Below are 23,049 nucleotides of genomic sequence, written 5' to 3' on the forward strand. Positions count from 1 at the left end.
CCAACCTCACCTCTCCGGATCAGCTGGTTTCTCCGGGGCAGATGGTGCTGAGGAAGCAGACGGCCTGCGGGTTTAGCCTGACCGCTACTGGTGCTAGTGTCTAAAGAAACGTATTGAAATTAGGTCAAATGTGTGATGTCAATAACAAATAAATGTGTCAAAGTACAAAGTCACAAGTAGTTTTTAAATTCATGTTGGCTGCATAAGGTTTAAAACATATTCATTGTTAAGTATTCAACATATTCATTGTTAATAAATATTTTATATAAATATAAATAAATATATATATATATATATATATATATATATATATATATATATATATATATATATATATATATATATATATATATATATATATATATATAAACCCCAGGAAGTCTGATAACTTGGATGAGACATATGATATATATATATATATCCTATGTATATGGATTATATATATATATATATATATATATATATATATATATATATATATATATATAAAAATGATGTTAATCATAATATTGATCATAAAAATGATGTTAAGTTTTTCAGAGAATAATCGCAATAGACTTTTTTCACATTTTCGGGTTTCTTAGCAGCAGAGAAGTCATTATAGTTGGATAAACTTGAAGCCCACTGAATGGGAAATTTGCTCAGAAATTAAAAGTTAGTCAATAATAGAGTAATCAAGACTTTCAGAGAGAAAAAAAGAGGGAGAATACTGTGATACTGATAACAGCAGACAGAAGAGAGAATAACATCAAATTCACTGTCCCGCCCAAAGATGCTGCACGAGAAACATGTTGCATAAGCAGTATTTAGTTTTTTTTTTTTATTATTTGATGCAAAGATGATTTAACACAAAAGTATAGCTTTATAACTGTACATATAATTATTTGAGAGAAAAAAAAAACATTATGAAAAAAAACTTCAAGGAATAAAGATGCTGATGACAGTTAAACTAGTCAAAACCATCTTGTGAATAGGGTCCATTACCATTCCGGCGACCCCACACAATTACTATCCTTATTATTATTTATTTCTAGTACTATAATTAATTTTGCACCCAATATCATGGCTAACACAGGCATTACTGCTATGGTCAAATTCCAAAATAAATACTAATATTAATATTGTATCTTTTCTGCATTTTTTATTTTAAAAATACACACATCTGCATTGTTACTTATTAATCCTGATTATTATTAATGCTACTACTCCTGCTGTTAACACTACTAATACAATTACTATCGTTACTAACAATACCATAACTTATTTCTACCATAACGGTTACTACTACTATTAGCCTTATTCTTACTTCTACTACCATCACTAATATTGACAACTACCATTGTTACAACTATCATTGTTACTATAACTACTACTTCCACTACTGGTACAACAACAACTACTACTGCCACAACAACCACCACCACCACTAATACTACAACCACTACAACAACAACCACCACTACTACTACAACAACCACCACCACCACTACTACTACTACAACCACAATCACCACTACCACTATTACAACCACCACCACCATTACTACTACTACAACCACAATCACCACTACCACTAATACCACCACCACTACTACTACTACTACAACAACAACCACCACCACTACTACTACTACTACTACAACAACAACCACCACCACTACTACTACTACTACTACTAGTAATACTACAACCACCACCGCCGCTGCTGCTGTTGTTACTACTACTACGCAAGTTTATTTATATAGCACATTTTATACACAATGATATCCCAGTCCCTGTAAAAATTTGAGTCGAAAACTCAATACTTCTTTCTACTCCAACTACTTGTAGCTAATAGTAAAACGTAACAGTAGGTGATGCTTACTTTCATATGTAGCTAATTTATCATATAAGATTTCCTTTTGAAAACATTTATTTTCGGAATGTATTTAGTGGATATCTGGAGAGTTTTATCACAGAGTTACATAAAATATTTAAAAATAAATGAATAGATGAAAACTGAAAGGAAGCAAACTAAGAATAAAAGCAATATGAGCAACGCTGTGTACCTGCTGAACTAGACGTAGGCTCTTGACTGGTGGAGGGAAGACTGGCATCATCAGCCGGTTGTGCAGAATCTAGCTCCAACTGGCCTTCTAGACACGCTTCACTACTCACCCTGAACACAGACACACACATTACACAACCACATGGAAGACACTCAACCACTCAAGAACAAATCATGAAACTGTAGTAAGTGCCCACCCTTCGCTCTCAGCCTCAGCCACGAACACGTCATCTCCATCATCTCCTGGCACAGCCTCTCCTGGTGCACTCAGGCTGGCGGTGGATGTGCTTACCATGGGCACTGACTGAGAGGCCGTCTCCGAAACATCCGACGGGTGACTTTCGGTGAACACGGTCACTGTCAAGACAAACCCAAGCTTTATACAAACAGTCAGAAGTAAACCAAACATGAGGATAGGGGGCATGAGTTGAGCAGCTGTTCACCTGGAGCGGCCACTTGTAGAGGGGTGGTGGGCACACTCCTGCCTCCAGACTCCTCATCATGAGTGGGCAGGAACAGTGGACTTTCATACATGCCCAGTCCTGCAGGAGACACACAGTTACACACTCAATCTAACAGCTGCATTTCCATTCAAATTATAATATATCGTAAAACATTGATTTTCATCCCATGTCTTTAAGACTACAAAAATCCTGTAACTATGAATTTTTATAAATGAAACTGATTTTCTACAAGCTGAGAAACAATTTTTCCCTCCACAGTAAAACAAGTTGCCCTTCAGAATGGCAATTTATACACAGAAGCAAACTCAGTCATTTTATTTTGGCTATGGAGGCAGTACCTAATGTTTGTGAAAACGACTGTTCTAGAAGGTAATAATGAATTTAAGGATTGATTTTCACTCATTTGCAGAATTAATTAAACGTGTGATTTTTTATGTAGCACTGGTATGTTTTTAGTAATAACCAAATAAAAATAATGAATAATAAAAAATATTTTATGACAAAACTTGTTACAATTTAAAGTAAAGATCATGTTCCATGACGACAGTAATGCACTTTGCTAAGAACTTCTTTTGGACAGCTTTTAAAATACGATTTTCTCAGCATTTAGTTTTTTTGTTATTTTTCGTTTTTGAACCCTCAGATGTAAGACTTTCAAATTCAGTGATCCCTCGCTATGATGCGGTTCACTTTTCGCAGTCTCTGGGATTTTTTTTTTGTGCAATTTGACATGCTTTTTTTCTACGGCGCATTGTGTTCTGCGGCCTGATTAGTGCATTGTGTTCTGCGTCCTGACTGGCGGTAGACTGTTGGAATATCTAGCCAATTACATGCGTGTTCAATAAGAAAAGGTCTGGAGAGGGTTTTCTTCAATGCCAAAAATGTTAGTAATTTATTAGATACAAATGAATAATTCGATGACAGAGCTCTGGGTTACGTTACCCTAATGCAATACAAGAATTACATTCAAGAGGTTCGCAACTAACTTACATTTCCTGACTCCAGCATATATACACAACTGATCTTAACAAGTGGAGTTTTGGTTTAACGTCACTTATCAGTCATTCTGCAGTCCCTTGGCTCTTTGTAACCCCTAGACATACGTCCTCTTTCTGCAACCCTTCTCTGCATACCAGAACTGAACAATTATGTGCATCTTTAATATATTTCACAACTTCTACAAAGATAATGACAACTTGTGACATGTTCAGACAGCAGTCTGGAACAACCCTAAATTTATTCCTATTCTGCTTTTTCCACAAGTCAGCAGTTCTACTAAAAAGTATGCAGCACAGTAAAAAAGAGGAAGTGTTTCAGGTCAAATGTGCTATTATACAACAGAAAAATATTGATTAATATGTTGTTAGTCTAAACATTTTTCTAATAAAAAATAAAGACACAAAAGTATTAAAAATAAATTCATTTTTTCCTACAAGACCTTGTCAATCAATCTCCCCTGTGCCATGTCGCCTGTACATTACAGAATGTGTTCAGTTTGCCAAATTTACATAAATCTTTGATGGCTATCAGTGTGACTCTGAAGTGCTGTATTGAATGTTTGCACGTTTTCTCCCCAAAATGTTGACAAAACGCTCTGCACAGTCAAAGGAACCTACGGTAACATCCAAAATGCAGACGAAGATGCTAATTTTTGGACATGGTAAAGGTAGAGGTTACGCAGCTTTAGGGCGCCATTATTGAATAAATAAATGAAGATCAAATGGTTTTGATCTTTTGGTTTCATTCTATAATATTGGACTTATTTCTCTACAAAGGTTCATCTATAATCATTTTTAAAAGATAAAGCGAACAACTTTGCAGATTTCGCCTATTGCAGGTTATTTTTAGAAAGTAACTTTCGTGAATAACAAGAGACTAATGTAGCTGAATCCTGGCCAAATATTGTCCTTTTCCAACAAACGAAACAATGAGAAGTTATTTATATTAAATGTGTGCATTATATAATAAAAAGTATTCAAAATATAATTTTAATTATACTTTTTTATATATGTGCTATCAGTCACCACTATCCAAAAGGTCAAGTAGCGCAGCATTTCTTAGTTCTGATACATTTAGTTTCTACTCTACAATATACACTAGGGGTGTCAAAATTAATACATTTTCGATGCACCACAATGCAGACGTGGACAATTTGGTATTGGTACATTAATAGATCATTAACAGTTATTACGTACTGACTACATTTATCTCGTATGCGCTATGTAGAATACCAATTGATCGAGGCGAGGTCAAGTAATTAAAATGCTCTAACTAACTAAAAAGCAGATAACTGCAAAATTCACTGCATGAGAATTTACTGTACAGTGGTTTGCTGACACTGAAGCACAGTAGAACCAGGAGACACTATTTTATTTCTAGGGAGAAAATGAAAGCACTCTCTCTCTCTCTCTAACTCTCAATTTGGACATTTGAACTGCTGGCATGTTTGTACTGTAACATTTCCTCTCGTCTATTGCTATTAAACCGACACTTGTGGACCCTGACATGAGTGTGTCTGCACAGCAAGTTTTCTCTAAGGCATCTAATATGGATCAGCTTTGATAGCTGCGCAAAATGCACTTTATTACACGCATATAGACTGTTCCCACGCATTCTTCACTGTCCACGTTACTCATCGGTATACAGTGTTGCCAATTTTAGAGCCAATCGCAGCCCTCTCTGTTGAGCATGTGAACATAATGTCCAATCATAGGGATGTAAGAACACTCTCAACAATGCTCAAAAAGCAAGCGGAATAATATTTACATTTGTTTATTTGCTATAAATGCTCATGTTTTTCTATGATTGTCCTTAAGTTTTGTTTGAAACATTTAAAAAGAGTGTTTTTTTGAGTGACTAATTTGTTCTTTTTGATTTGTTGGAAGAAGATTGCACTTTATTTACAAATGTTTTATGTGATATTCCTGTTTTGTACATAAATCTTAGTCACATCTTTGAAAACATAGCTATCGTGTCTGAGCTCACCTCCATGTGTGGCCAGATGGCTCAGGTCAGAATGAGAAGAGCTGGCCTGAGGCATCATGTCCTCTGGGGGGCCGAAACGGAAGCGAGGAACTCCAGCCACCTGAGGGGAACTGAGACAGAGAGATGCATCATATATCTGATGTTTATTGATGTATCGCTTCATTTAATAAAAGGCTGAACGGCTGCGGTGACTCACTGAATGGCCTCCGCAAAGCCATCTGTGCGGTGTGGCACCACAAGAGTGGGAGTGCTGGGAACCATTCTGTCATCGTCATCAAAGAAGTGTTGCTATGAAAAGCAAAACATTTGTGGTTGGAAGCACTCACTCACTCAATGTGAAGGATGTTTATAGAGGCTAATGCATAAGTTTGCTCACCATGCTTCCAATACCGGGCGTAAGCTGCGGTGCGCGACTCATTGAAGGTCGTCTGCTCTGTCCAGACTGCCTCTGTGGAAGATGATAACAGCGTGACCAGAAAATTGGTGTTATGTGAATTATGTAGTTAGAATTAATTAGAAAATTTCTTTCTCTTCAGTATTTCCTTTTTTTTTTTCTTCTGGAGAAACTTATTATTTATTTAATTTCAGCTAGGATAAAAGCTGTTTTTTTTATTTTTAAACCATTGTAAGGTCAATATTATTAGCCCCCATAAGCAATATTTTTCTATTCAACAAAATATTGATATACAATGAGTTGCCTAATGACTCCTACTTACCTAGTGAAGCCTTTAAATATGACTTTAAGCTGAATATGAATACTAGTAAAATATTATGTACTGCCATCATGGCAAAGGTAAAAGATCAATTATTTCTTGTCGGCTTAGTCCCTTTATTATCCGGGGTCGCCACAGCGGAGTGAACCGCCAACTTATCCAGCAAGTTTTTACGCAGCGTATGCCCTTCCAACCGCAACCCATCTCTGAGAAACATCCACACACACATTCACACACACACTCATGCACTACGGACAATTTAGCCTACCCAATTCACCTGTACCACATGTCTTTGGACTGTGGGGGAAACCGAAGCACCCAGAGGAAACCCACACGAAGGCAGGGAAAACATGCAAACTCCACACAGAAACGCCAACCAGCGACCCAGCGACCTTCTTGCTGTGAGGCGACAGCACTACCTACTGCACCACTGTCTCGCCCCGTAAATGTTTAGAAAAGATGTTGAAAAAGAATCTTCTCCTCAAACAGCCCTCCCTTTTTTTCCCAATTTTTCCACCATTTGTAATGATTTGTAATAATTACTAAAAAAGATATTTTTTTGAGTTTATCACTTAACTATAGTAAGTGTATTAAGTAAAAAATAAAACAAAATAAAAAACGGCACAGTATCGGGATTGGATCTGTATCAGTAAATACTCAGAACTTTGATATTGAGATCGGATAGGTTTTTTAAAAAAATGGTCTCGGCACATCCCTATTTTTCAGTAGCTACAGTGCAAAAAAATCTAATGGTAGACATTTGCTTCTTATTCAGGACTCTCTATGCTAATGAGGAAGAGGTCATCACTAATGGATGGAACTTCTCCCTACAATGACATGTACACAAAGGGAAAATGTCAATCAAAGTGTTTCTGCAGTATAAATCAAGGGTGATTAGAATGAATACATTTTTACCATTAGAAGCTGGCTATTTTCAAACACTGTTGCCACACAACTGTGTTTAAACCCCTTACTACCCTGGATTGTAGCACCCCAAAGAAACAGACTACTGTGCTATTAATAGATTTTTTATTCTTGTTAATCTATTGGATTAGCTGGCCAAGGTTTTATTTTTTATTATTGTAAATTTACTTATATTTGTAGATTTACACTGAAAACTTTTAATATATTGTTATCAATAAATAAATATGCCATCCAAAATGCTAAAATTGCTTCAAGCGCTGGCTCATTTTTAAAGTACAGATTGGGCACCAGTATTGTACAAAAATTAAATGATAAACAACCCAGCATGTGACTGGTTTAGCATTAGACACGTTGTGTAGTTCATACCTGCATGATAGGAGGTCCAAGTTCAGGGACAGGGTGGATATTAAGACGAGGTGGAGGGGTGTGATGTGGTCTGCGGGGGGATTGGGGCAGACGCGGTGCGAGGGAGGTGGTGGTAGTGCTGGGCAGCGGCGGGTGCTCTCTTACAGGCTCAAGAGGGAAGGCCTCCAGGGTGCTGACACTAGCTTCACCTGAAAACACAGAGAGAAAAGTTACTCATTCAGTATTCATAGAGACAATGACCTGTCAGTTATGTAGAAAGTGGTCATATTGTGTACGATCTAGTCTTTACTGCATACATATTTTTTTCATAATGGAAGGCTGGACTAAATAATGTCAGAATTGCTTGAGATCGAAACGAATTAAAAGTGTTGCTGTACAGCCAATCAAATTGCCATGTGGACTAGGTGGACTATTGTCTGTGAATGTTAAGACTAATACAAGTATAAAGTGTGTTCTGTTGGTGTGAATGAATGGAATGATTTCATTTATGACTCAAGCATGCATGTGTTGTTTTTAGCATCTGCTCAAAAATCTCATTTAAAAAATATTATTCCCATTTTAATGTTGAATTAAAAAATGTAGTGGATTTTGCCTATTGCAGGTTAATTTTAGAACATAACTCCCACAAAAATGAGGGACCACTGTAGTTGAATCCTGGCCAAATATTCTCTTATTTTAACAAACAAAACAATCAAAAGTTATTTATTAACGTGTGTTCATTATATAATAAATATAATTTTAAAAAAAACTTTGTAATTATATGTGCTATCAGCCACCACAATCCAAAAGGTCAGGCACCAAATCAGTTCCCATTTTAATGTAGAATTGAAGAAAAAGATTTAGATGTTAATGAAATATGTCTCCTTTAATCAGTAAGCATGAGAGAGAAAAGAATCCTCACTGCTCTGAGAGTCTGGTTGCTTCTGGGTTGAATCAGATGCCTCTTGACTCTCTTCATTGTGAACACTTGGATCAGCTTCCCCGGCACCCTGCTAACAAACCATAACCACCAAAGAACATAAAAAAAAAAGTCAAGAAACAGTCAACAGTTTTTTTTTCTTTTTTTATTTTTAATCTTAAAATCGATAGCTAGCACTTTAGTAACACTTCACTTAAAGTGGGTCTTCATAAGCGCCATGAATAGGAAAGAGATTTTATGCATTCTTATGACAACTGTCATTAAGTGCCATTCACTTAGGTTTAGATTACATTGTTTTTGTCATATCAACTTTACAAAAACAAATACATCACAACCTATGTCTTGGCATTACCATGGCAACATAATTTGTCATAAATCGGTCATAAACAAGATTGTCATGAGGTCATTATAACAGCTTAATAAATATTTTATTTTAATGACCAATTAAACTTGTACCAGTGTAGTTGAGGTCAAGAAAAATATTAATGATGCGGGTATAAAATTAATGAGATAATTATAGTAGCCTCATGGCAATCATGTTTATGACAGATTTATGACAATTTATGCTGTCTTGATAATATCAAGTTGACAAAGACACTGATAGTCTTTGCTATCTTGGTAATGTCAAGCTGTCATGATAAAGACAAAAACAGGTTGTGATGCATTTGGCTATGTCCATTTGTCAAGGACATCTCAAATAATATTACCTTTGCATTTAAAATGACACAACTGAGTAAATGACACTTAACGTCATGCATGTCAACATTGGTGTGTGAAAATAAGGAATTTTATGTTTATTGCCACCATTCATAGAAAGACTAAAAATGTAGGTGAAATACCTTTATGGGTATCCTGGGAAAAATAGGAGGATAGACAAGTATGCCTGATGACAAACATGGCTTGTTATATTATGATTGTAAATGTTTCAAGTGTGTCTTATGAACACCCCTTCCAGTAAAATGTTACCACAATTTAAAAATCAGCTCATTTAGAATTAACAGGGATGCAATGTTTGGACGATAAACTATTCAGCTCTACTAGATACTGTAGTAAATTAGTATCCCATACTGGCAAACAATATTATAGCAACAATCTTTGTTGGTTTGCATGGCCTGATGTAGTGGTTGCCAACCTGTCACCAATCTTTATCACTCTACCAGTGGATCCTGAATATGACTGAAGAATTAATATAAGAAATGTATGTACTAATAGGGAACAGCTTGCATTGCAACACGTTCATATTTTACACACGTACAGAGCATTAAGTTGAGAAAAAAAAAACTAAATTTTTTTTTAATAAACAGCTAAAATGCAAGCCACATCAGCAGCATGTAAAACTCTGCTAAAAGTAAACAAAAAAGGCAGCCATCAAACTGAAACACGTTCAGTGAGATTGAGCTAAAAGCTCCCATAATAAAACCTAGTTGCATTCAGCAGTTTGACTTCTTATAACTTTGTGAACTGATGCTGCAAAACATTTATAAAACCACATATAATTGCTAAATTATTTTATGATGTGGTAGTATATTCAGGGCCCAAGCCCAAAGGGCCTAAGTCCCTGTTGTTCTAAAGATAACTATTTTTTTTATTTAGGTTTTGGGAATTTTGGGGGCCCTTAACATGCTCAAAAGCTCTTAAAACTTTAAACATAAATAATTTGTGGTTGCTTACAAACATTGATTACTGGCAGGTTAAATGTTTATGCCTGCAGTGTACTGTTCCTAAAGCCACAGAGGCTTGGGCCCCTCAATGCTGCTTGCAGCTTTAGTTATTATTGTTGGAGGCCCCAAGTTGTTATTACCGGTAGTAGAATTGTATTACAGCTCATTTATAAAATGCTAATGTAGTAGGCTTCGTACAGAAGTGTCATTACAAATTGTTTAACAATCTGTTTTAATCAGTTTAAAGCCGCCTTATATGATCTGATTGTTGCTAAAGTAACAGTGCATTGTCACCCAAATTCCCACCCCTCCAAATGTAATCCAGGTGGATCCTCAGATTTTCTTGGTTGCATCAATTAAAAAGTTATAAGTAGGTTAAACTACTGCTTTTACATAGTTCAAAAATGTTCTTAAGCTGGAAATTCAAATAAAAGAATGTGGCTTTATTTGTGTCAAGCATTTTTCTTTTTTTTTGATGGGTAGACCCGGGGTTAAAGATATTGGGCTAAAAATAAAGTTGGCAATCACTGGCCTAGAATGTTAAAAATGAAGTCACCTCTGCCTCATCCCCCTCATAAGCCTCATTGGCATCTGCACTCCCACTGCCTTCATTACTCTCCTCTGCTGCTTCAGCCATTCCTCCATCCCCATCTTCATCATCCTCATCTTCTGCGTCATCGTCCTCATCCTCATCATCATCTTCATACTGTAGACAGAAGAAAGGTTAATAATAGACCAATTACCAACCTACGTCACACATGACGTCATACGGGTCCCCGGTTGCAGAAAACAGACAGGCTGCAATGGGAAAGATAACGTGTTTTGCAGTAGGATGCCGAATTCGAGTCCAAAAATAGAAAACTTAACTTTTACCATACACCACACTCTGCTTTAATACCGACTGCAGACGTCTTTGGCTAAATGGGAGCTGAATGAAGTGAGGAGCTAATTAGAAATGCTAGACTCTGCAGTTCTCATGTCATATCAGGTCAGTTCACGCTATGCTGAATCATACACATCACTCGTTTTTAATTGCAGAAATGATTTCAGCAAAAACAGTTACATATGGTTAATTAAACTGCTGACGCTGAATGCTAAGAATGAAACGTGAAGGTTACGTTTATTAAGGTAAACTTAGTTTTATATTCACACATTCATTCAGTGACAACTTTTGTTTACCACGGCACTTTGAATATTCTGTCTGAAATAACCTGCAAGTGTGACTTGAAAACAACATTAGCATTGTTTATTTGACTGTGAATAATGTTGTACTTTGATAGTCATTGGCTGTTGCTAATATGATTTCGCTATTTAGAGTTTGCAAATAATATTTTTATGAAATTATATTATTAAGAGGAGAAAGTCTGAATGTGCGAATATAAAACCAACTTTACCTTTATGTGTAGGTTCACATACCCTGCCGTACAGGTGAAGTTCACTGTCAGACTGCAGTCGTTTTGCATGTCGGTGATTAATTACCCATTAATTACGTTAGCTCCGTCTTGTTTCCTTGTCTTTGGCTAGGCGGAATCTCGGTGTTTAGCTCTTGAATCTGGTCATCATGGAGCAATATTTATTGCACATGACCTCAAAGAACAGCATTGTTGGCATCCAAAGACTTGTAGACCTTAAACTTCTCTCTTGTAAAATCACTCGGAGCTTCATTGAGATTGTATATTTCGGGCTGGATGCTTGGTCACTTCGTCTTATCCAATATTCATTGGGAGGGTGCTATCGCAAATGGAGCTGTCAGATGAACGCCGCTCACTTTAACGTTAATTTTGCTGAATCACTGTGCTTGTCACTGGGTGACGAGCTGTTATAATATGCTGTAAGCATTATGTAAATAATATATATATATAATATGTAAGTAATATATCTTATTTCTAAGACAACAACAAACTCTGCACCGCATCTGGTGTCATTCCCTCGCTGTAAATGCTGGCGCTCCCGGTTGCTTTCTGCCACCTCCCTGCGCGCGCATCCTGAATGTTTACAAACAGGGTAATTGGTCTATACATGCTGCTAATGACTTTGATCCTACTTCTCAGGAAAACACACTGACCTGTCCAGGTTCTTCCTGCTCCTCTTCCTCTTCCTCCTCCTCCTCAGTGGCGCTGTCTGTTTCGATGACGATTACATCATGCTTGTACTCTTCTGATGAGTCCTGTCCACTGATCTGAGACTCAGAGGGTTGAGACTCACTCACCTGATCCATGGGGACAGACAATGATTCTTCATCCCCCTCTCCTAATACGGGATAGGCTTCCTGTGAGGGATGATATCATCAGTGCACCAGTTGTCCATGGTTTGGATGAATCCTTACATTTATTATAAGGTGTTATTGAAAAGTGAAAGGGTTAATACCTCACTGGCATCAGGAGGCTGCTGAACGTCTCCTGAAGATTCACCCATAGCATCATTACTCTCCTCAGTACCCGAAGCATCCTGGGAAAAAAAGAACATTGATAGAAAATAGTGTAAAACAATCACAGTCTTCAGAATGGCCATGCACTACATGGAATAATCAAAGGGTTTCATTTCTGCACTGCAAATCCAGCTTTTACAGGAGTGAAATTGTATTTTACACAGGTTGTGAAAGGCTGTGTAACCAAAAATATAAGGGACTCAATCAAATTACTGAAACTGACAGGGCCAATAAAAAAAAAAAAAACATTTTAAACTCATATTTACCTTTTAATCCTTCTAAAAATCCAAACCCAAGTTATTTTAGTAAATGGAAAATAAAACTATGGGTCAAAACCCATTTATGTTAACAGAAATAAAATGCTAATAATAAAAATTACCAGTAGATCAGTCAAGCACATGGTTATGTATAAAAACATATTTTCTATCTAGACATAAAACAGATGTTCTAACTAGGGGTACACCGATCAGGATTTTTGAAGCCGATACAGAGTAACTATTCCTTGTCATGGTGATCGGCAGATACAGAGTACCGGTTCTGATGCTTCAAGCTTTAATGCATAAAGCGCATTTTCAGTCCAAGTATGACATGTAAGCTTAAGATACCATTTAGTGTGGATTTTGTCATGGTCAGAAGCAACTTAACAGAACAAAATAGATTAAAAAGGCAAAAAAAAAACATCAAGAAAAATCACTAATAAAGCAAATTTGGAAACATTGCAAATAATGGAAGAAGAATTCAACATGTCTCAATGAAGTTTGGAGCGCATATTTAATGCATAAGGAGTTAAAATGCATACCTATAATGAAGTAGCTCCATAAACTACTGCTTATTATAATACTTATATTACAATAAGTTATATTATTATATATTCAAGTTAAAAAAGTTTTATTTTTATTTCCCTAATATTTCCAGCCAGGATTTAATGAATTTGCAATATTGTTGAAAACACAGGACATTTAGTTCTAATATGTAAAAAATATTTCAGTTTGAATGTGTCTTTTGCTTGTAAACTTGTAAAAATACAATTGTGACAATGCTTCATGAGATCGGCCAGATTAGTGTGTACCAATCGAGTCATGAAATGCATCGCTAGTTCTAACTATTTTTCAAGTGCCAAAAAAAGTAAACTTGGCATAATCTTTAACATGAATAAGTTTGTCTGAATTCCACATAATTTTTCCTTTTATATGTTTAAGCTGCATTAGTATGGTTTTCAGTTCAGTGTCTGTTCAAACTATTACTTTACAGAGCTTTGCACTAGAGTTGATGTAAGCTGTGCAGACGTCAAACTTTGCTCTACTCGACACTGAACTCGGAAAACTGAAATAAATGCATAAGACAGCAATGCGTTCACAAAATGAAATCTAAACTAATACTAACAAAACCATCAATGAAATAAACTAAAAAGAAAAAGAAATTTAAAGCAAATAAATGAATAAATATAATGAATATATATATTTTTATTAGAATTTAGTTGTCAGTTACACTATTTTCAGTCTTTGTGCATGTATATTCATGTTTGCCAACAAAATTAATTGATAAAATTGTGTGAGATTTGGCAAGGAGGCCAAACAAATTTTACTGAAAAGTATTTGAAAGAAATTTCGCAGCCAAAATGAACACAATTGCAATTGCAAATTCGCAGATCTGAGTTAATTTTGTAATAAACCAACTCCAGCACAGTGACAAGTACACAAGTATGTACACTGCTCACCTCCAGACCCACTCTTCTTACAATGCGGAGCTTCTTCATGATGGGTGGATGTGTAGAGTCATCCTGTGTGGTGTCCGTCACCTCAGTGGAGCTCTCCTCATGCTCCTCTCGCACTCGCTTGGCCACCGAAGAACCCGTTGTTGCAGAAACTGACAAAGAAATGGTACATCACTTTAAAACACAAAGTAAGGTCATCCTAAATCATAAAACCTCATACTAGGCAGTCTTCATTTACAAGAATATGCTAAATATTTACAATATTTTATGAATATCACGCAATGAAAGTGTTTCCATTAACTGAGGGAAAAACAAAAACAATATTCACCCTTTCATTATAAAAACCATGGCGACATATAGATAGATTTACATATGTTATAGCCAATGCACCAGCCATTACATTATACTCATATAGTTTTCACATGAGACTGAGACGAGCGTTAAATATCATTTCAGCATCGATATCGCAATGTGATCATTCACAATAGTAATGTCACAGGATATTTAATGTTAACCCTGAATTATAAATCATCATGTGTATGTATTTTTGATTTTAAAAGCATTCAGACATAAGAAACTGTATAGTTTTCTAACTTTAATGACAACTTATTTTATGTAATTATTTATAGAATGAATATTATATACTATTATTTTACATGTGATTATTCATTTTACTGTATCTGAATACTGTACGACTCCTCAGAAAACCATAACACGCAGTTTATTTCATTTGTATCTTTTTTAATGCGTTTATTTATGCTTGTGTATTTTATGCAGATGCCCTTCATGGAACATCCCTATTTGGAAAGAATTGAAGTCATCTGGTGAAATTGTATTCATATCGCAGTATATATTGCAGAAAAACTAAATATTGCAATGTCCGATTTTTCCAATATTGTGCAGCCCTAATAGCCAGGCAAAATACTGTACTTTGGAGCGGCCACATTCAAGATGAAAAGATCCTTTTTTTTTTTTTTAGATCTTTTGAAAGGTTTGGAGCCTCCTGCAGCACATGTCGCATCAATACCAAGAAAGCCAGTTCTACAAATAAAAGCATAGCCGTGTCTTTTTCGAATGCTCATGTGACTTTTAATAATTAATTAATTACTAATTTACTAGTAAATGTGATGGGAGTGTCCACCGTTTTGTGAAATATTGCTTTTTGAAATTGCTTTGTAAAAAATAAAAACATTAAGCAAGCGTAAATCTTTTAGCAATATATTGCAATATTTGTTGTTACTATAACATTTATTTTACAATTAGGCACATTTTAAAGTTAAACATTTCAACTTGGGCTATCTGAAAGGTAAAATAAATAGTTGTCTTTACAAATTAAATAAAAAATAAATAAATATATAAAAAATAAAAATCACACTCACAATTGAAATTTTCTTTATCTATTTAGCTACCAGTTAGGCCATTTCTGACATGGGTCAAAAAGCCATTTTAGTAAGACAAAGTGTATATTAAGTGTAAATGGGGTTTAATTGCATCATACATCACCAATAAATGTTTGTGATCTATACTTGGTTGTTTGTACCTGTACCAAAGACAGCGGTGGAGGTGGAGGGCCTCTCCATCTGAGAGCTATGCACCGCCTCCATAATGCTGGTTGCTGGTTCCTGGCTGGCCTGCTGCTGAGTGGGCTGGACGAAGGCAGTGGCTTGGCTCTGCTGCAGGCTGAGGATTGGCTGTGTGGTCTGTATGTTTGGGCTGGTGGAGCGCACTGAGCCACTGGTGCTGCCAAACACAGTCACATGCTCCAGCGGACCCTCTGTGGATTGTAGAGCTGATGTGACAAACCAAAGACAAATTTGCATTTCATTAAATCGATTTCCAACATTTCATCAAACCAGATTTCAACCGACTTTCAGCCTTACCTTCCTGCGTTTCAACCTGTGTGGTGGGCATGACTGTGGCTGTGGGTGTGGTAACAGGAGCAGGCGTTATCATTGGACGGATGCTTGCTTTAGGGGTGGACTTGCTGCCTGCGATTGGTGAAGGCTTGCTAGGGGTGGCGGCAACTAACGTGGGCTTGATGTTGGCAGTGGGTGGTTCAGACTGACTTGCACTTTTAATAGAAGAAATTTGGAAACAAGAATAAACAACACAGGAACAAAACATGGATTTACTTTAAAGTGAAATTTATATGGAGCATTTTACCACTTTAAGTTAAAAATACAATAATAGCACAAACATAAAAGTTCCCTTGTATATAAAAAAAAAAAAGTCTATTCAGGTTTAAAATGATATCTTAATAAACATTATATCTAGTAGTGAACATTCGAAATGGATCAAATTCCATCAAGTTGCCCTGAGACAAGAATGAGTATTGTTCAGTAAAGATATTGGTTTAAGGACAACTTTGATGAAAGTTTCTGATCCACTGCAAATGTAGACTATAAGTTATATACACTCATCGGCCACTTTATTAGGTACACCTGTCCAACTGCTCGTTAATGTAAATTTCTAATCGGCCATTAACATGGCAGCAACTCAATGCATTTAGACATGTACACATAGTCGAGATGATCTGCTGCAGTTCAAACAGAGCATCAGAATGTGAAAGAAAGGTGATTTAAGGGACTTTGAACGTGGCATGGTTGTTGATGCCAGACAACTGGTCTGACTATTTCAGAAACTGTTAATCTACTGGGATTTTCACGCACAACCATCTCTAGGGTTTACAGAGAATGGTCAAAAAAAGAGAAAAGTATTCAGTGAGCGGCAGTTCTGTGCATAAGTGTTTTGTTGATGCCAGAGGTCATAGGAGAATGGCCAGACTGGTTCCAGTTGATAGTTATGCAACAGTAACTCAATCATTACAACCAAGGTATGCAGAAGAGAATCACTGAACGAACAACACGTCAAACCTTGAGGCGAATGGGCTACAGCAGCAGAAGATTGCTAACTGCTAAGTGGTGTAATGGTGTGGTGTAATGGTGTGGGGGATACTTTGCACACTTTGGGCCCTTTAGCACCAATTGAGCATTGTGTCAAGCCAGTCTACCCAAGTATTGTTGTTGACCATGTCTATCCCTTTATGACCAGTTAACCCATCTTCTGATGGCTACTTTCAGCAGGATAACACACCATGTCATAAAGCGTGAATCATCTCAGACTGGTTTTTTTGAACATGACAAGGAGTTCACTGTACTCAAATGACCTCCTCAGTCACCATATCTCAATCCAATGAAGGACGTTTGAGCTGTGGTAGAATAGGAGATTTGCATTATGGATGTGCAGCCAACAAAATCAGCAGCAACTGCGTGATGCTATCATGTCAACATGGACTAAAATCTCTGAGGAATTTTTCCAGTACCTTGTTGAATCTATTCCACAAAGGATTCAGACAGTAATACCCAGCACTAGTAAGGTGTACCTAATAAAGTGGCTGGTGAGTGTATAATATGCATGCAATAATTTGCATATATGGTAAATTACCTTCCTCTGTCAGCAGCAGGCGTAGGCTTGAGTGTGATCTGACGAGCATCTGATGACCTCGGTGCCTCTTGAACCTGAAAAAGAAAAAGAAAAACTACTTTTATCAATAAAAAAGGACAAATACTTGAACTTGACTGTTTATTTATTGCCACATCAGCAATTTATGGATATTCCATGAAAAAAAAAAATCAATACACCTAAAACATTTCAAGATAAGAAAATCTTCATATTTTCAATAGGAGATGATACACAAACAAATATATAAATAGAAATTAATAAAATTTACCTGTTGAATATCACATTCTAGTTCAATATTTGATAAATAACTTTTTTTCTAACGGTACCATTTTAAAAACATCCAAAGTGTCTTCATTTAAAGAATTTTGTCGAATGGTACTTAAACGTTTACATTCTAATAAAATGTGTTTTATTGTTAGAGCAGCTTGACAGTAATTACATGTTGGAGGTGCATCATTTTTCAATAACGATTAAATATTCATCTATACCTTGCTCTGGCCAGGCTCCTGAGCTTCATCTCTCTGTTCTCCGTGTCTTTCCTGCTGTTCACGAAGTTCCCTCAGCTCTCGTTCTTGTCGGCTGAGTCGACCTTCATATTGGGACTTCAGTGCACTCATCCTCACCTCCAGCTCCTCTCGCTGCAGCTTCAGCTCCTCGTTTTCTTTCGCCAGCTGCTCCTTTGCACCTAAAACAGACATGGGTGCATTTACATTGCCATACTTTACACTGCAGCCCTGACTTTACTTTTTTAGTGCAAAAGAACTAATTCAGAAATCATTATGATATGCTGACTTTGTTTCAAGAAACACTTATTTTAAATGTTTTTGCTTTTCCAAAAAATCATCATATCACTCGGCTCTTAAGATTTTTCTGGACTGAACACCAATAAACTTTAAAAACTCATCTGTTTATGCAGAGGCTGATATTAATTATTTGTCTGTGTTTTCACACACATATCAGAGAACAGTATCAATGCATTCTATTGCACTTTTAAATAAGTGTCATGATTTAACGGAAAGTCTAAATTGAGTTGGCCCACGGGGTCAAACATTTGCAGGATTAATGCACTAGTCAAATGTTCTGATTTACTAACTGTTGAGCTGGTTGAGCTTCTGTTTGGCCCCCAAGAAGGCTTTCTTGGTCTTCTCCTCTTTATCAGCGATCTGCTGTCGGAGCTGCTCCTCCAGTTTGCCCTTGTCCTGCAGTTCTGCTTTTAGACGGCTGAGCTCAGGCTGCACTTGTGTCAGCTGTTCCTGTAGGCTCTTCACCTCTGCTTCACGCTCCTGCAACGTCTGCACACACCAACATCAACACGTTTTAATATGCCGATAAACAACAATGAAGAACCTTACAACTACAAACTCCTCCAACTGTTTTCCGAAAAGCCCAATAAAGCAAAACAAGAACACCAGTCTCACTCCATCAAAATAACTTCACACTGCACTGTCTCAAAAGTAAATGAGCAAACAACACTCAATCACTCTCCTGCTTTCTGGATTAAAGACTTTTTACCATTTTTTTTTTTACCATTATATAATGTGAACTAAACCAGAGAAACTCACATTGGCAGTGTCTGTGATTGTGTACTGTGTTTTACAACACAAGACCAGATGTGCCAGCACTCTGAGGGTTTAAACAGATGTGCCTCTGTACAAGTAATCATGGCAAGGAAGTTTTACTTCTATGTGACTTCAATGTTCTATATGCCTTCTATGTTCTATAATGTTTATTTTTTAAATGAGATGGTAAAGGGTTTGTTCATAAATTGTTTCATTTAGTAGTTTATTTAAGCATAAATACGGATCATTGTTCAAAAAAGACAACACAGCAAGTGGTAAATTGGTGCTTAACCATATGTGCTTAACATTAGATCATAGTCAAAGTCAGGTTTCTTCTTGAGTGAAAAGCATGGTTGAGCAGTCATTTATTAGATTATTTCAAGCGATTGTGTCTTTTCAGTCTTGGATTAAACTACTGAATTAATGTGGATAACTTTTATATTTGAATTGTATTGTTAAAGTATTTATAGTTCCTTTCAATGAAAAGGACATAAATCCTCCGATATTTTCATTTGTTCTTAAAAAAGATAGCAAGGAAGAATTAAAGGAACCCTCCACTTTTTTTTTTTTTTACAAATCCCAAAGAGTTTTAACCCAACCTCCGGGTCTGGCAGAAGCACTTTTAGCTTAACATAGATCATTAAATCAGATTTGACCTGTAGCATCATGGAATCGAGTCTGGCCTTGATTTATGAATAAGCATATAGAAGAACAACTGCCTTATGTGAAGTCCTTTGTTTTTTTGTTTGTTTTTTTTAACCGTTGAGTTTTTTAAAAATCTATACGGTTTAAGTATTTTAAAGTAAACTGTTCTTTATTATTGTTGTATATGGAGTTCTGCATACTCATATATATATATATATATATATATATATATATATATATATATATATATATATATATATATATATATATATATATATATATATATATATATATATATATATATTTTTTTTTTTTTTTTTTTTTTTTTATAACTGTACTAAATGTAAACATGTTCATGAGTGTCCTCCAAATTTATCTACAATCTAATCATACTAAATTCTAATTCTATTAACTCTGCAACTGTACGCCTTAATTAATTTTTTACCACTTTTTTATCATGACATTTACTTTTTTTTATACTTTTAGTATAAACAGCCTCATCCATTTGGTGATGTACATGCACAGTCAGTGGATGCTTGTTCTGCAGAGCCAGACAAAAGCATAAATAAAGTTTTATAGGGTTTGGAATGATAAACACTGTTATGTTCATGTACTTGAATAAACAAACTCCAGCCAGCACCAATAGAGGCTTCCTGTTTTTATAAAGCAAAAATCACTTGACTAGACTTAAGAGCAGCACAATAAGCCTTAAAGAGCCCGTATTATGGGTTTTTGAAAATGACCTTCCATGCTGTGTGCAAACACGGCTCTAAGTAAATGAAAACATCCAGCTGATGTTTAAAAATACTGCTTCAACAATGTTGATAAATGTAGCAGGTGCTTCTTTCGGTGTTGCGCTGAATGCAGTTAACCAAATTGCAACAGACTGGGTCATCAGACCAATCAGTGCAGATTAGCATTGGGCTAAGGAGGGATTTTTGGAACCAATGAATCGCTGAACAAATCATATTAGAGTTGTTAGGAAAATAAATAAATAAAAATAAATGCATATTATAGGACAATGAAAGTGTTTCTGACCTGCATGCATATAAGAATAAGCCCAAAACCAAAATATGATCTTTTTTATGCATAATAGGGGCTCTTTAAATGAAAGAGTACCTTCTGTATGCAGTCCAGCTGAGTTTCCAGCTCTGAGGTTCGATTCTGTGTCTGACTCAATGAGCTCTTCAGGTTCTGAATCTCCTGCACTGAGGCCTGACGGTCTTCCTGCTCCTGGGCTGGTTTAGAAGCAGCCTCTGCCACCATCTGTCCAATTCATGAGACACTGATTAATACAGGATTTCTTTAATAGGATAAAAAATAATAATTGACATATTGTTGTATACCTTATCATGCTGTTCTTTGAGCTCTTCATACTGGGTTTTGTAGCGACGGCCAATTTTCTTGACCTGCGTGATGGTTTTGACTTTCTCCTGGATGTCCAGTGTTTTTGCCTCCAGCTCCTTCTTCAGACTGTCTCGTTCCGTGGTGACCTTCCCCAGACTGTCTTGCAGGTTCTGCACTTGGCTCTGAGCCGTGGTGATTGAAGCTTGGCTCCTGTTTGGTAGGTAGAGAATATTAAAAACCTCTATTAAGAGCAAAAGCAGATTTTAAAGTTTATAATTCAATCAATTTGCACACTGACCGGGCCACCTCATTCTTCAGTTTGCCAGTCTCCTCTGTGAGCTGCTGGATGCGTTTAAGATGAGTCTCTCTCTCAGAATGAAGCTTCTTGCTTTCCTCCTGATCGCTGTCCTTCTGCTGATTCAAGAGTTGCTGCACAACCAACCAAATCAGTTCAATATGGTAAAGAAGACCAGCAGTCAAGTTTAAACATGTCTCAAGATTGTTACATTCATTATACAGAAGAGTGAGATTGAGAGACCTGTGTGCGAGACTTCAAGCGCTTGACATCCTCCTCCAGAAGCCTCTTCTCAGCCTGTAACATGCCACTCTTCTCACTCAGTTCCCCATTGGCCTCCTGCAGAGGCTTGATGTCTGCTTCGAGCTTACGCATCTACAATATACAACATTGACATGACAGTCCATGTGCATAGTGTACACTTGGTGTTAAACGTGTTATTCTTTTTTGTAACCCTAACTGTTAACTCTAAACTCTGATTACTCTGATATATGTTTAATGCAACAAAAAAAAACACATTACACAAGTATATAATCAATATACTTAAAGCAAAAAATTAACAAAAAATAATCAATCAATTGACTTTTATTTCAAACATTTTAGGTTGGAAGTAGCCCATGGCTCAGCTAATGAACTGTCACTTATGAGTAGGGCCAAAAGAAAGAAAAAAAAAGAAGAAAATCTGTGAAATTATGCAGAATGATTTTGAGTGCAACTAAAAATGGACTACTTTAAATTAAAAAAAAACATACATTTGTAACTTGTATTTAAGATTTACGATGCAAATCCAATTAAATCTACTCGTTTGGTAAACAAAGCAAGTATCTATAATAAATCTACTAAGTCAGAAAACATTACTTTAGAAACTGTATTGTAAACAAATCATAAATATTTACATGTTATTCATTAAAATTAATGAAAGTATTATATAAAAGCAGAATAAATAGACTCACAATGGGCTAAAGAAATTGTAGATTTCTGCACAAATAGATTCCACATGGGCCTACTTATGAGGTAGTGAAGTTTAAATTGATCATTTATTTGCTGTATAACCATTTGAGTAAAGAAAAAATATATATTTGAAAACACTCCTGCTGGTTTGCAATTTCTGGGTTAAGACATGACAACACTGCTTGTTCTCAAACTACATTTACTCATATTAAATTACTTAACCAGGACTCATTTTAAGATTCCAGAAGTTTCCAGATTTGTATGGTGGCATGCAGTGATGTAAAATAACTAATTACAAATACTCAAATTACTGCAATTGAGTAGTTTTTCTCAAAAATTGTAATTAGCTTACAAGTTAGTTTTGTACCAAGTAGTTTGTATGTACTTTCTTTCCCTAAAGTACATTTTTATTGCAGCATCTGTACTTTTACTTCACTACATTGCTTCAACCTGCAGTCACTACTTTGTTTCTTGCCTATGGGGGTTAGAAAAATCAGTCCTGTGGTTCCTGACCAATCAAATCGCACATAGAAGAAAATCACATCATAAGGAACTACCTCAAGACATGT

General features: G+C 36.1%; 1 protein-coding gene across 2 annotated transcripts in view; it reads right to left on the minus strand.

The window, feature by feature from the left end:
- The window catches only part of tpra (translocated promoter region a, nuclear basket protein), a 55,150-nt gene that overhangs the window by 424 nt on the left and 31,677 nt on the right, over positions 1 to 23,049 (minus strand). Inside the window, exons 29-50 of one of the 2 annotated variants that reach the window (XM_009298498.5) lie at positions 21,773 to 21,904; positions 21,533 to 21,663; positions 21,234 to 21,444; positions 21,007 to 21,153; positions 18,777 to 18,975; positions 18,172 to 18,368; positions 17,666 to 17,739; positions 16,102 to 16,292; positions 15,762 to 16,010; positions 14,225 to 14,373; positions 12,447 to 12,527; positions 12,145 to 12,348; positions 10,636 to 10,785; positions 8,401 to 8,488; positions 7,500 to 7,687; positions 5,873 to 5,944; positions 5,693 to 5,784; positions 5,497 to 5,606; positions 2,491 to 2,589; positions 2,245 to 2,404; positions 2,049 to 2,158; positions 11 to 100 (exon numbers count right to left, since the gene is read on the minus strand). In XM_009298498.5, the coding sequence (XP_009296773.2) occupies positions 11 to 100; positions 2,049 to 2,158; positions 2,245 to 2,404; positions 2,491 to 2,589; positions 5,497 to 5,606; positions 5,693 to 5,784; positions 5,873 to 5,944; positions 7,500 to 7,687; positions 8,401 to 8,488; positions 10,636 to 10,785; positions 12,145 to 12,348; positions 12,447 to 12,527; positions 14,225 to 14,373; positions 15,762 to 16,010; positions 16,102 to 16,292; positions 17,666 to 17,739; positions 18,172 to 18,368; positions 18,777 to 18,975; positions 21,007 to 21,153; positions 21,234 to 21,444; positions 21,533 to 21,663; positions 21,773 to 21,904 (3,124 nt within the window). Of the gene's footprint in view, positions 1 to 10; positions 101 to 2,048; positions 2,159 to 2,244; positions 2,405 to 2,490; positions 2,590 to 5,496; positions 5,607 to 5,692; positions 5,785 to 5,872; positions 5,945 to 7,499; positions 7,688 to 8,400; positions 8,492 to 10,635; positions 10,786 to 12,144; positions 12,349 to 12,446; positions 12,528 to 14,224; positions 14,374 to 15,761; positions 16,011 to 16,101; positions 16,293 to 17,665; positions 17,740 to 18,171; positions 18,369 to 18,776; positions 18,976 to 21,006; positions 21,154 to 21,233; positions 21,445 to 21,532; positions 21,664 to 21,772; positions 21,905 to 23,049 lie in introns of both variants that reach the window. The other variant, XM_009298497.5, reaches the window with a different exon arrangement.

This window comes from Danio rerio, chromosome 2 (genome assembly GCF_049306965.1).
Source record: "Danio rerio strain Tuebingen ecotype United States chromosome 2, GRCz12tu, whole genome shotgun sequence".
NCBI lineage: Eukaryota > Metazoa > Chordata > Actinopteri > Cypriniformes > Danionidae > Danio > Danio rerio.